Source organism: Astatotilapia calliptera, chromosome 8 (assembly GCF_964374335.1).
Source record: "Astatotilapia calliptera chromosome 8, fAstCal68.1, whole genome shotgun sequence".
Classification (NCBI taxonomy): Eukaryota; Metazoa; Chordata; class Actinopteri; order Cichliformes; family Cichlidae; genus Astatotilapia; species Astatotilapia calliptera.
In genome coordinates, this window is record NC_137429.1 from 24,414,389 (window position 1) to 24,429,923 (window position 15,535).

The following is a 15,535-nucleotide window of genomic DNA, read 5'->3' on the forward strand; positions in this document are numbered from 1 at the left end:
AACACCCAATCAGGTCCTTGAGCATGCCTTTTCAAAACTGAGCCACCTTGCATGGATACGCCAGAGAAGCTCCTATGTTGAGTCCTGCTATGAGCACATAAACTACTTAAGGACAAAGAAGAAAGAGACGCCAGGACAGAGTCTCCATACCAGCAGGACAGAGTCTGCACACAAGCCCACCTCTGACACCAGACAATCTGCTCAGAGGAACTTCCCTCCCTCTGCAGCAGAGAGAAAAACACAAGTGGTCCCCCACAGCCAAAACGGTTCTCCCCATTCAACTCAGAGGAGCAGCCACAATTTAGTCAGGTCCAGTCAGAGTGAAAATTCTGAGACAATTCCAAAGAAAGCACAGTGTAAAAGAAAGCACCTGCAGGAAAATGAAAAGGATACGAGTGACCCAGATCTTAAAAGAAAAAAGACTAATTGGAAAGATGTGCGCAGAGAAACACTGTACCAACATGAAAGGTCAGATCATGACCAGCAGAAACGCCACGATTCTATGGCTCCATCCTGCGCAACCACTAGCTACAGGACACAAAATTCCATCTTGCCAATTAAGAGGAAGCCAGATGAAAGCATCTTTGCGACATCAAATAAGAGGGCCAGAACCAACTGCGAAAACGGCAAGCGCCACACCTTTAACCACAGCTGGGCCGAGGACCACCGCTAGAGAATCATTTTTTGAAATAAAAATGAAGACATCTACATCAGCCATTTCCAGGCTGAAGGCGAATAAGGCACCGGGCACAGACGGTTATCCGTCCGAATGGTATAAAGCATTTAGGACGCAACTAACACCAGTGCTGCTTAATTGCTTTAATCATACACTAAGAACAGGAGTAGCCCCACAATCTCAGAGAAAAGCAGTTATCCCAAAAGACGGCAAAGATAAAAAAGAATGCAGCTCGTATAGGCCAATCTCTATCCTTAACGTGGACTATAAATTATTTGCTTCAATATTAGCTAAGAGACTGGAATCAATTATCCCGGAGCTGATAGACCTAGATCAGACAGGCTTTGTCTCAAATAGACAGACCTCTCTGCATTGAATCATATCTGTTGTTAACCTCTGTCTCTCTTCCTTCTCTCACCCCAACCGGTCGCAGCAGATGGCCGCCCCTCCCTGAGCCTGGTTCTGCCGGAGGTTTCTTCCTGTTAAAAGGGAGTTTTTCCTTCCCACTGTTGCCAAAGTGCTTGCTCATAGGGGGTCATATATGATTGTTGGGTTTTTTTTTCTCTGTATCTATGAAGCGCCTTGAGGCGACTTATGTTGTGATTTGGCACTATATAAATAAAATTGAATTGAATTGAATTGAACCTGAGGAGAACGCTACAAGTGATGGATCATATAACATCAGGAAATATTAGTGCAATGTTGGTCAGCCTAGACACCGAAAAGGCATTTGACTTGGTGGGTTGGGAATATCTATTTAGGGTACTAGCAAGATTCGGATTCAAAGATGGCTTCATTAAATGTATCGAAGCACTGTATCACTCCCCAACAGCCAGGATCAGGATTAATGGGCACCTGTCTCAAAATATTGCTTTGAAGCGAGGGACACGCCAGGGCTGCCCCTTGAGCCCATCCCTGTTTGCCTTGTACATTGAGCCTCTGGCTCAGGCTATTAGAGAAAACTCTGAAATCCAAGGAATAATGATCAGGGGTGAAGAACACAAGACTTGTATGTGTGGGACAGATGGATCTCACGGTTCATCTGAAACGGCAGACGACCGAGGGTCCAGTACAAAACGCTGCAACTGAAAAAAGAGAAGGGAGGGAGAGCTTTGCCGTGCTTACAAGATTACTACTACGCCGCACAACTGAAGCCCCTGGTAAACTGGTGCTCCCCAAACTATGAAGCTAAGTGGAAAAATATGGAAATTACACAATTAGACTTCCCACTACAGTCACTTTTAGGAAATAAGAACCAAGCTGAAAGATTTTACGAAGATTTGAACCATTTGACCCGGTTCACCCTGAAACTATGGTTCAGGGTAGTGGGGAAACTACAAATAGAAAAACAGGTTAGGACCTTGAATTGGATAGCTTATGACCCGGAGTTTGTGCCTGCCAGGCTGGATGGGACCTTTAAACAGTGGTCTCTGAGAGGAATTACTTCTTTTTGTTCACTAGCAACAAATGGGGGATTCCAAAGCTATGAAACCATCTCAGACACATACGGACTGGCAAAGCAGGACTTCTTTAGATACTTGCAGGTTAGAGACTATTACAACAAGACGTTACTAATCAGAGATGAAAACGAATACGACCTAATTCAAATCTTTCAAGAGGCATACAAGAGAAAGGACTCTAAAAAGATGGTCTCAAAAATATACGGTAGTATACAAGCCTCTAAAAATCACTCTACGTTGTACATTAAGCAGAAATGGGAGAGGGAATCAGGCTCACTAATTTCAGAGGACAGCTGGTGGGGAATATGTGAGTCTCAGGCTACCACTGCAAATTCAAGGTCTTTAAGAGAGTTTGGTTGCAAGAATGTAGTGAGATTCTTTATCACTCCTAAACTCACAGCTCGGCAAACAGGCTCACAGAGCCAGGGCCTATGTTGGAGAGGTTGTGGAACCCCCATGGCAAACCATTTTCATGTCTTCTGGGCCTGCCCAAAGATCCAGCCATATTGGGGGGAGGTGGCCCTTGAGATATACAAAATAATTGGGATTAAAATAGTCTACTCATTTGATACGTTGTATCTTGGCAAATTGCCTACGGCACTCCCACATAAAGATAATTATTTATTGAAAATACTTTTGGCTGGCAGCAGGAAGGCCATAACCCGAAGATGGCAAAAGGCAGACCCTCCAACTAGGGCCCAATGGCGTGGGATAGTGGAAGAAATTTTTGGAATGGAAAGACTTACCTTTGTCCTTAGACTCGAGCTTGAGAAATTCAAGAAGCTCTGGGAAAAATGGGTTGTGTACTCCCTTTGTATTGAATAATTGAATATTACCATGATGTAAGAAGATGCTATTACTGGAATTGTGTATGTCTCCTATGCTGACCGCAAGTTTTGTATTCACATACTGTAAACTGACAAATAAAAAGTTATAAAAAAAAGAAAAAAAGAAAGCAAAATAAATAAATGAATAAATAAACAAAAGTCTCTTTCAGATTTTTTTGTTTAGATTTGTTTTCTGGAGATTTTAAGGAATTACTGAATTGTGTACACTGATGCTTTAAAGCCAAAGCAGTTCATAATGATTGGCCATGCTTGTCTTAAACTCACAGGGAGATTACAAATATATGATCTAAAGCCAACATATTATTATTTTTACACACACTTTTAACATATTACACAAGTCAGGTTTTTGCTGTTATTTGACATGTTTCCATTAAAATAGGTTCAAAAGAATTGCACAGATTCTGAAACCAATATGCTTGAATACATGTGACTACTTGCTTTAAAAGTCTAACATTTCAGCCTGTAAACTCTACCATATGATAAGGCAGTAAACAAGTGTACATATAATGAACTATATACTTTTGTTTACCTCATCATAATACGTTTTATTTTTATTTTTGAGTTCTTTTCACAAAAAGACATCTTGGTATTTAGGATAAGTGTCTATGAAGAGGCAGGTAGCAGCACTAGTACCTAACTAGTACCTTGTTAACAGGAAACAGGGGAGTTTGAGGATTAGACGGGTGACATGAAAGCAGATCCTGAGAAGCAATAAAGAAGGCTGCAGGTGAGCATGTAGATAGGGAATCAAGAGCAGGAGGCGGTAAATTAGGCAGAAGATATGGACCTAAACTTAGTGCTGACATATGTCCATAACACTGGAATAAAGATCAGTAATTACAGGATTGCGCGGACAATTTTCATGAATAAAATGCTAAATTCATACCTAAAGCTTACCTTATGTATGCCAATGCCAAAAGCTCCTCAACATTCACTAATGAGGGCATTGGAAATAATCAAGTTAGTTTTTAACTAGCATCAATTAAGCTAACCTTACCATGGTAGTAGACGACTAGTGGCAACATATGTTTCACATTACTTTCAGAAATGCCAAATTTTAAGCACCTAAACAAACAAACAAAACATATTAAAGTTAAATTAAATTAAAATAATCCCACAGTGTATGTTTGAATTTGAAGTTTACAGAATAAGGTGTGTATTTGATTTACTGCTAAAAACTGCCTCAAGCTCCCAGAATGCATTGCTGTTTACAGAATGTAAAATCATGTCAATTTTACAGCAGTCTATTAAAGTGTAGATATGATCATAGAATGAAACCGCCATGTGAACAAAAGTGCTTTTTGTGTGTGTTTTTATTTGATTTCATTTCATCCCGTCTACAAACGTCTAAACAATTTCACGGGTGACTTACCACAAGTTACTGTCCTATTCACAGTTATCTACAAAGGGTTGTGAAACAGACTTACTTTGTCCAGGAAGGATCAGCAGCATAATAAAATAAATGACATACATCCCAGGCCCAGATATCACTTTGTCTTTTTCCCTCTGAGAAAGCTCCCTGAATATACTGATGCCTTCTGCTGAATCATGTTACAACAGCAGATTTCTGCAGCTGAGTGCAGAGGGAGGTTTGTACTGAGCAGTACAGTTTCATATGAGCTGCACACCTGTGCTTAAAAAATGCAAGTCCCACTCCCAAATTTTAAATAATACAAATATTTGACTCCAGATCATACGCGTATAATCTCAACATGTAAAACTGTGTGGAGCAGACCATTTATCACAGGGCATGATTTTATTTACCGGTGAAAGCATGGGCGAACATCTTACTGAGTATTGGAAGAGCTGGCACCTTTTCTGTATATCGGTTAACAGGAAAACATCTTTATTTTAGTAAGGAAAAAAACAACATGCTGAATATAATGGAACACAATGTGGTATAAATTAGACCTTTTTGAAGAAAGAGGAACACACCTGTACTTCAGTGTGGTTGTGCAATAGATTGTCCAGTATATCTCCTTTATAAAAGAGGTCCCCATGTCACTATAAGTTGCTTGGTTTCCTTGAAAAACAATGATGCAGTCTTGTCAGTAGCATGTTAAAAAAGCTAGATTTGATTGATGGTTATTATTCATCTGATCTGATGATGTTGGAGCCATAGTCTCAGTCATTTGTTTAAGTATAGGAGATGTAACTTTCTAAAGGCCAGCAGCAGGTGGCTCCTCTGGTTGCAAAAAGCATTCTGAGCTGAATATTTACTGGCAATTTACATTAACAATGTCATAAAATATGATGCAACATTACAAAGCGAGGTGAAAAAAACCACCTGCTGTTACAGTGAGTCAGTCCCATCCCAGCTTCTGACAGCCTCAATTAAAGATTTACAGTATGATCATAACCGGTGACCTACTCGCTACAGGCCTATTGCATGATATGGCATTTTTAATATTCAGTCCAGTGTCCATTATAGCCCTTTATGCCAGAGTGGCAGAATAAATGTATGAGTTCTTAGCAAAGGAGATGTCAAAGGAGAAAACAGCCTTCTGATTCTTACCCAAAATATAACCAGAAGTCAGTAGAGAGGGAAGGGAATTCACTAACCTACAGATTGTACCTATAATAATGACGTAAGCTGTCAGTACTCGCCAACTTACATAATGTCAGAGTCATTCATTATATCTGGATTTTTTTTAACCTGAGGGTTAGAAAGGTTTTGCAGTGTGGATGTGTTTGTTGTGTTTGCATCCAGCATGATTTCATGTGAATATTTTAGGAATTCAGCTGTGGTCTTTGGCTCTGGTTGTGACAGTAAAACATCCACTACTGTGACTGTTAGTGAGACATTTGTCCATCCTTCTGACGCAGCTGCTACGTCATCTTCCAAGCACCTGGATGACTGATATCGATGCTAAAGAGTCTCTGGATTCAGGGAGTGATGATGATGATAGAAGGAAGTGGTTTTAAACTAAATTATGATGTGATATTTAGAATCCCCTTATATTACTCCCTAGATAGTTTTATCTTGTCGATGGAAACAATGGCAGAAAGAAACAGCTTTGAATAACTCTACAGCATTATTATTGCTTTGACCTTCAGATCCATCTATTGAAGGAGAGGTCAGAGGTCAAATGTGACATTGTAAATTTTTATATATAATCTTTATATGATACTCTCTATATGCTAATACTTACCTCACTCGTAAGACTTATAGTTTATCAGTTGTAAGCCTCTTTCTCATTTTTCAACCAATAAATCATTGAGTTCACCTTGAAGACTCGGTCAAATTAACATTTAGTTATTATATAATTTAGTTAACAGTCTGACCCCTCACTACACCACTAAAAAGTTTTATCAGAATTCAGACAAAAACAGGAAGCCCACAGGTCTTTGTCATGTCTGAATTATGTCTTCAACTCATTTGGAACTATAATTAAGTACTGATTTTATTTGTGCTGGTTTAGCTCAGCATGTTGAACGGGTGACCTCATGTCATATGGCTGAGAGTGGCAAGCCCAGGTTTGAGTCCAACCTGCGGCCCTTTGCAGAATGTCTTTCCTGTCGTGTCTTCACTGATCTATCTAATAGAGCTTATTGCATTCAGGGTAGAGCAACAGCAACCCATCTAGTAACGATCACGGAGTCATTCATTCTAAGGTCGTGGCAGGATTACAAGACAGTAATATTGTGGATAGGTCATATGATAGACATAAAGATTAGTGTGATTATCTAAGCTTTAATAGCACTTGTAAATGCAATGGCAATAATGGCTATTCATTGCCATATGACTGAGTAACTACCCAACACCATAACTGACAACAGAAATTAGGGACAGGCAGTAGAAGGAAACTGTTAATCTGAAGGACGGAGGTCCAATAATGATTTGAAAACTAGGAAATGGTTGCATTGCAATTTTCATATTAATCCCACTGTGGTTCATAAACATACAAGAGGTTCTTTTATTCTGATCTCACAGCCTTTTTTCTTACTGGGGACACATGAAGATTTGCCTTTTAGGCTCTTTTACAGTTTTGTGTTTCTATTGTTTTCAAATACATGAACACAACAAAAATACTAGAAAATAATGAAAAGGTTTCAATGTATTAAAAATGACGCATTTAAAGTTCAACACAATTCTTACGTCTTATTATCATAAAACACCGCCTGAATGTCTTTACTGGGGAAAATGGTAAAGACTTTGGTGCTCCTGTGTTCGCCACTTAACAAGGTAACAACACAAAAACATTTTTCTTTCACATTTTTTGTTGCTCTGATCAAAAGGACAAAACAAAAGAATAAATTCAGAGGAGGCGAGGGAGAGGAAAGGCTTCACGATCGCTAGCGCGAGGAGTTGGAACTTGATCGCGACCGATGGCGGCGGCGGCCAGGCGATCGAGACCTGCGCCGCACTGGAGACCGTCGGCGTGGAGACCGAGATCTAGAAAAAGAGAAATTAAGAGAAAAGAACATAAATAACAGAAGAGGTAAAGGTTTCCTCTCTCCTCCTCCCCCTTCTCCACTGTGGGTGCCCATCATTTGCTCATTACCTTCTCCTCATACGAGGGGGAGTCCGGCGCCACATCGGGGGCGGAGGAGGCATCCTCCGGGGAGGGGAAAGCCTGCGAGGAGGGGGGCGCACCGTGGGAGTCAGCACAGCTGTGACAGTGATTTCCTGACCATCGATCTGACCTGAAAGACATCAGCGTGAGAGTTGATCCACTTTAAGCACATGACTCAGAACGTGGCTCTGAAACAATCTCTTCAGTCCTTCCTACCTCCGTCCATGTGCTTCAGAGCCTTCTCTGCCTCTTCGGAGGTCTCGTACTCCACATAGGCGTACCCCTTGGACAGGTGAGGGTGCATGCGGTTCATGGGCATTTCAATCATCTTGATCTTGCCATATGTGGAGAAAATCTCCTGGATGTGCTCCTTTAAAAGACACAGAAAACCTTTGAGATACCTGCTGTTTTTATTGTGAGTAACTTTCAGCTTCTAAACCAAAAATAATTTGTTCTTCCTGGTAGAACTGATTCTTTTAGCCTGATCACGTGACCACTGCTTGCCCATCTCTGGATTAAGTCTTTGGTGAGCCCTCTTTTGATTTTTGATCCATTTGTGGTTTCCCGGTTGTCAGTTGCTGATTACAGACTTCATTCATCATTCTGCTTGAACTTGAAATCTTTGCTCATTTAAAGTCTCAGTAGCCCGACGACTGCACAGATGAGGCTTAGCGGGGAAAACGTCACACAGAAGCAGCATTCCTTGTGGTGGTGGAGTAGGTATCCACATTAACAACAGATGGTGCATGGACACAAACAGGGCCTATCACATTGTTCTCCACACACTGAGGACTTGGCCATTAAATGCTGGCCGTTCAGCAAACTCAGTAATTTCCATCACTGTTCTTTACATCCACGGTTACACAGACACAAAGCTGTGACAGTAACCTGATACAAAACAACCAACAAATGGTTATGAAAAAAGTTCTCCGCCACTTTTTCCAACGTGGATTTTGTAGCTAGAGGGTCCATCATACTTGACTACTTGTGTTTATTGAAACATAACAGCAGCATTCAAAGCATTCAGTCCTCCGCCCCGACCATCAACTCATCAGACCACGTCTCTGTCTTGTAAATTCCAGCATACAGACCTCTGGTCATCAGAACTACGGAGCAGCACTGCAGGATTTGCACAGACTGATCGGTGCTTCGAGGGGCTCAGGACACAGACACTGAGGAGTATGCTAAGGCTCTATGTGGCTAGATCTAAAATTTCAATTCAATTTTATTCATATGCCACAAAATCACAACAACCGTCACCTGGATGTAGTTTATACTGTAAGGTAAAGACCCTACAGTAATACAGAGAAAATCATCAACAATCAAACCCTATAAGCAAGCAGTTGGTGACAATAGGAAGAAAAAAAAATTTAACAGGAGGAAACCTCAGAGCTCAGATCCAGGATCAAGGAGAGACAGCCACCTGTCATGACCAGTTGTGGCTGAGGTTGCATGAAGAAAAAAAAAGTATCAATATCAGAGTGAGTGAGAACCTTATGACAGAAACTCTGCTTTTAATTCTGGAGATTAAGCAGCCCTCAGAATTACAAGAGCCAACCTCTATAAGAAAATCAGTGGCAAAAAAGGCCCTTAGTCACAAAAACCCAAATTATAGAATCAATTTCAGGACCATAGAGATACAACTAGACTGGGACAGGATATTACATGTATTACAGACTCCAGGGGCCCGTTCTTCGTACGTCGCTCACTACATCCAAGATCAAATGACACATCCAAGACCAAACCATCGCGCTAACCGTGAGCTCGCTAATCCGGTTCCCCGAACACACCTGCTGTTGACGATTAGTACAGCTGGACGCAGTAATGTGACATCACTGGGTGTCGTAAAAGGGGCTACGCATCGATAGTAGAAACATTGATCGGCAACCCGCTGATTGGTCGGCGAAGATTGCTTTTCGTCTCTTGGAAAGAGACCCTGAAATAATCTGTTTGTTTGTTCATAACAGCAACCAAGAAAAGGGCAGAGCAAAAAAAAGACAGGTGGTGGTCCTGCACCCCCTCGTCAACAAGTTGGTTAAGTGAATAATACCCTCACGGGAATATCGATATCTCTCAATGAGCACACTGTCGCGCTGAGCTAAAGGATCCTGTCTGTCCCGCAATATACGCTGAATTCTGAGAACTCTCCTTATCAATCTTGCACCTTCCTCAATGGGTGGCTCGCGTAAACGGACAGGACATGGCTGCGACAGACTTCCCAAATCCACCTTCGCTTTTATAGCCGTGGTCTCCCATCTTGATTACACGAAGTAATTTGCAATTACTACTGTGAAATATGAATTACATCTGTAATAATCAAATACATGTAATAGAATGTTAATAGTAGATTTCCCTTTTTAAGGAAATGACCTGTATGTATCTGTGTGAAATCAATGAAAGGATCAAATGCTGCATTATCTTTAGTTACATTGATGTTATTTATTTATGTTGAAACAGTGGTGGAATATCGCTGTTGCTTTCGTATAAATGAAGCGGACATACCTGCGTGGCCGCGATCTAATCCTGTTTACATAAAGTAAACCTGCTCCCGAGCAGGTTTACGCTTACGGCTCTGTTGCTATGACAGCAAGTCCCGGATGAGCTTCGGGGAACCGAACGATCCAAGATCACGCGAAATCGTCAACAATCTAATCCAGCTAACTTACTTAGCGAGGTACGAAGAACAGGCCCCAGGATCACCTCACAGCCACAACACTGCATGATCTCAGAAAACTACTTTGTAAATTCAACATCTCATCAAAGTCTTAACAAGGAAAATAATAACAAGGACTACAAGGAGGTGAAACTTTTTGCAGCAATGACAATCTTATTCTGAAAGTGAACCCCCCTCCCCAAAGAGCTGTTATTTGACTATACGCAGCCCGATCTATATCATCAACACTGGTGTGGAAACTGTGCTTCATATAATATTCATGGGGGTTCATGTGACCCCTGCACATCTCCTATGTTTTCAAAAAAAATCTCCTGCACTTCCTACCGAGGTTAAAAAAAGGCTCATCTTAACCCATCTGTCCTCACCACTTCCTACAGAGCCACCACACAGAGTGCACCAACACGAAGTACCAACACTCTGTGGCATGAGAGCAGCAGTGCCTCAAACAGAAAGCCACTGGGGAGCGTGGCGATGGCAGCTGAGATTAATGGGGTCTCACTGCCACCTGTTGGGAGCCTGGCCCAACAACGCCACCTGTCAAGGGCAAAAAGGATCACCAGGGACAGCAGGCACCCCTGCCACAGACTGGTCTCTCTTCTACCTTTAAGCAAAAGCTATCACAGACTGGCGTGCAGCACAGTACGGCTCTGTGACAGCTATGACCTGACCTCCGATTTTTGTTTGTTTTTCTGTGATCCTAATTTTGTTCAGCAGTGCATCTGTGATGTATTGACTGAATGACAGTAAAGAAATCTGAACCTGAATTTGGATGACGGCTGGGTTCATTCTGGGGGTCATTTCTGTGTAACTGGCCAGTCTAAGCATCACCAACAAAAAGTTATACATGTGGTTACACACAGACACACATTACATATGACATATTATAGAATGCCATTTAGGAAATTTGTATATATATTAGAATGAAAGCCTGAATATATATTTTAATGATTATTATTTATCAAGCGGGAAACCAATGAATTAAATCATCAAGAACCCCCCACGCCACCCCTCCTCTCTTCTCCAGAGGTCCACAGATGCAGCTCCACTGTTCTGCAATTAACAGTGTAGCGGACAGCTACACACTCTGAATCATCTGCAGCATTAATCCTCTCTCAGTCTCCCAGAGTGTACTAAAAATTCTGGAACACACAGAATTATCCAGAAAAGACTGAACAAGTTTCTGTACTGAGACAGAAAACAAACAGGATTTGAGGGAATGAACGGCTGCTAATACTTATTAGAGTAAGAAATACCTTCTTGCAGCTAACACCTTATCAGTTCTTTGTAGCCGCATTCAGTGTAATCAGTAACTCCATGCTTGTTTCGTGAGCGTACTGGTAAAAGTATTAAGGTAATAATAGAAATGCAAAGCATTTCATTACAGCCTACATTTGTTTTTTTTAAGCAACTACAAAGATTTGCTTTACAATCAACTACAAATGATCAAATATCTTAAGTTTTCACAAAAATGAAATGTGGCCACTGTGCTTGTAGCTAACAGTGTTTACCAGAGATTTTAATGCTGCTGACTCAAACTCCAAAACAAAGGCTTAATCAGTCCCCTGTGAGCACTCTCCACCATCCCTACGATCCTCTTCTTCATTTGAATCAACAAAAAGTTTCAATACAAACTGTAAACACAAAAACTTTTTAAGAACTGTGAAAATAAACTCTGCTCACAGTTTAAAGCTGTGACTAAGCAGTATGTTTATTACTTGTTATTCTGTTGGCTGCAGTGTCCTAAAGTCCCTCAGGATCTATCGTAACGCATGTATCAACAGAAATCGGGTGTGAAAGAAAATCTGGCTTCATGGTTATCCATTTGCACACTGCTTGTATACATCACACAAAGATTCCCTGCTTTTATGACTTAAATACAAAAGTATGGAAGATAGTTTCCACCACTGGGGGGGATAAAAGAAAAAAAAATACATCCATAACTACATTTTTAGTTTATTTGAAATTTCAAGTTAGCTCTGCCAATCAGAAAGCTCCGTGAATGACGTCATTCCCTAGTTACCCACAAATGATGCAGTCACAGGTGCACTCAAAATCAGGAATATGTATAGTAAACATGGAAAAATTCCTGTTAATGCTAATAATAACAGCATGTTTCCACTAGTAACACAAGGATGTCATCATTTTAAAACCATTTTGAAAGCAGTTTGCTCATTCGTGACCTCCATCTGTAGCATTGGTAGCTGATGCCTCCACCTTCTGTTTCCGGGTAACAGTGAAATATATTCAGAGAGGTCCTGATTGGTGGAGCTAACGGCTTATCAACTTGAAATTTTATGTTATGGATGACAAAAAAAAAGCAAAACAAAAAACATTCTGTGACATAGCAAAAGAGCCAGTGTGATAACAATAAAAACAAACAAACAAAAAAACCCATCTTTTTAAGCACTTCTAGTTAAGAATGTACCTTGATGACGTTTCTGGTCAGCCGACCCAGGAAGACCTTGGTCGGTTTGGGTGTGGGACTCCTGCGTCGTCGATCCCTGCCTTCCTTCTTTGGCGATTTAGACCTACAATCACATCTGACTTTAATTTAACATGTGAGCTGTTAATGACAGCGTCTAATATGAAAACTCTTCAAGTACATTTAAGTTCTTTTTATGAAAACATCACCAGAACCAAGACTCACTGAGGATTACTCACTGAACAGGCAATGTACAACCTCTTGCTAATCTCTTACTACATTTAGTTTTTTGGGTGCTTCCTAGTAAACGCTTCCATACTTTGAGCGCGAGCGTCGTCTGTTGTTGTGGCGTTGGCGGCTGGGGCTGGGTGAGGATGATGAAGATGAGGAGGAAGAAGAGCGGGAGCTGGAGGAGCCAGAGTGACTGGAGGCAGAGGAGCTTGAGCCGCTGGAGGAGCCAGAGCTGGAACCTGAGCTGCTGCTGCTGGAGCTGGAGCTCGACCTAAAGAGAACATTATGATAATTTTTTATTTATTTTTAAATGGATGATCTGCTGAGGGGAGCAATAGAAGGGTTTGGTCCCAAAGCTTTAATTAAAATGAGCTAACTCTCATTCAAACCAGAGGGGAACAGGTGGTTAGTGATCTGACCTGCTGCTCCTGCTAGAAGCGCTGCGTCGGGTGCGGTTCTTGTCTCGGCCCCGGCCTTTGTCAGCTCCCTCTTTAGTGGCTCCTGACTTGTCCTTGCTGCGCTGTTTGCTCTTGTCATCGTCCTTCCTTTTTGTTGGAGAAGGCGCCCTGTTAAAGGAGAAAAAACCCAAAAAGATCTAAGATTTAGGGTGCCAGACATCCCCAACACCTTTGCACTGTGCCAAAATAGATTATCATTTGCATACAGTAACATCAAACCATGCAAACTGACAGGCAGGAATGATTTCCTGTGTTATTAAGCGGTGCATTTGGGTAACTCAGTCTCTAAGTGAACGTGCTCCTGTCATAGAGTGGATGGGCTGTATTGTCCAGCATTGTCCTCATCTTGGACAACATCCGCCTCTCTGACACCACCTTAAGGGAGTCCGGCTCCATCCCCACTACATTACAGGCCTTTACGGACTAGATTTTGAAGGAACATTTCTATTTTAGCCTGCACAACTTTTTTTTATAATTTTGGTAAGGTTATTTAAAATCTCAAGGATTCAAGGAGCTTTATTGTCCTTCACGTCATATGATAACATGAGGTTAACATCTGCACTACCTTTCCAAAAATTTACATCAGCGGGACCCAAGCAGACTTGCAAAGTATAAAAGTAAGGAAAACAAAAATGGAGTAAAAGAGGCTTGAAGCTGAGCTGGTCTATATGTGAGATGTAACTCAAGAAAAGAAGAGAAGGGAAACTCAAACTACAGCTTTTTAATATTTTTTGAAGGCAAACCTCATTTTACTTGAAATGATAAGATTATGTCATAGTGAAAATTTATAATAAACTTTTTCCAACAAATACTGTTTGACTATACTTTTTTCTTTGTTTTATTGGACAGGCAGTTTTTAACTTTAAACAAACACTGGTAAAACTGTTAGGTGGCTTCAAAATATGCTGCACTGAAATATATTATATTATATTTTGGACCTGCAAATTTTCTTCATCTTTCTATGTTTTTACACACATACATTATCTTCATAGCCACCGTTGAAATTTACAGTATTTTGGCAGTACGGTTATAAGTGGCTGTAAATAATCTTACATTTTTACTGAATTATATTGTCCCTTTCTAGCTTTTTGAACCTAAATCTTGATTACCTATATTACTGATACTTTTTTGGATTTTCCCCTTTATCATAGTTTTAATTATTAAATCAAAATTCCAAAACTTTTGGCTTAGTCAGACTATGTTCGTCATTTCTCCATTTTTAACTCCTTGCCTGCTATTGATCACATCCCAGTTGTTAAAGGTAACTAACACTCTGAGGTATATGAGGGAAAAGGATCTTTATTCTCAGTTAAATAATATTCCACTGATGTAACTACAGGGATGCTAAAGTAACGTCTTTCCGTCTCTGTGCAAAAGCATCTGCATCGTCACTTTTTCCAACACTGAGGTAAGAATGACCGCTTGTTTATGGAAGCATAATTCTTTGCGCTTTTGACATGAGCTACAAATTAATTTAGTCGATTTGTCAAATAGATGCTACCAATAGTTCTGTGTTAGGGGGAGAAAACGAACTTCCTTTTGTTGTTATTATTCTGTAGGAAACTCGCGAACCCTCGTTCATTTGCTCTTTGAGCAGTTCTGCAACACATTTCTGTAATCGCCACATATGCATTTTTAAGAATGAGGACAAATGCTGAGTGGCCACAGTATATCTACTCATAGAAAATGCAAAACAAAATCAAGCTAGCTCAAAAGTTAGCTAGCTTACCGTTGGTTAAATATATAAATAATAATAATATGGCTGTATATTGTGTTTGCTTATTAACAATTTCGTGTAAAGCTAAAAACAGTACCTTTCGCGTTAACACTTTCGTGTAGTGATTTGCAATTTATAAGCCAAATACAAAAGAGAAACAAATTAAAACGACTGCGTTCACTTACATTTTTTCCTCGCGACAGTAGTAATCGCACAAAAATGACGTAAGCAGTTTGAACCAATCAGCACTCTGTACGCGCCTCACACATGCAAAAACATCCGTTAAGATGGTGAAAATAATTATCTAAATTTAGACTAGCAGGATTTATTTTTCTGAATAATACTTGTTTCCCATAGCTGGTTTCACTTCTTTTTATTACTCTTTTAAATAATTTCTGTAATTTGAGTTAACGTTTAAACTTTAACTCTAAATTTGACTGGGGAAGGATCACTGCAGCAGAACTCTTGCGGGTAGGACGTTGCCTGAAAGGTTAGACTCAGGGAAAAGGCGCAGATTTATATAACCCCGGCT

At 40.5% G+C, this 15,535-nt stretch overlaps 1 protein-coding gene across 1 annotated transcript; it reads right to left on the reverse strand.

The window, feature by feature from the left end:
• Positions 1-6,877: 6,877 nt before the first annotated feature.
• On the reverse strand, positions 6,878-15,327 carry LOC113027662 (RNA-binding protein with serine-rich domain 1-like). The gene is made up of 7 exons (XM_026177327.2): positions 15,189-15,327; positions 13,248-13,394; positions 12,917-13,099; positions 12,601-12,703; positions 7,718-7,871; positions 7,490-7,631; positions 6,878-7,380 (listed from the first exon to the last, which is right to left on the reverse strand). Coding segments are annotated over exons 1-7 (831 nt in total). The 5' UTR covers positions 15,191-15,327; the 3' UTR covers positions 6,878-7,280.
• Positions 15,328-15,535: the final 208 nt, after the last annotated feature.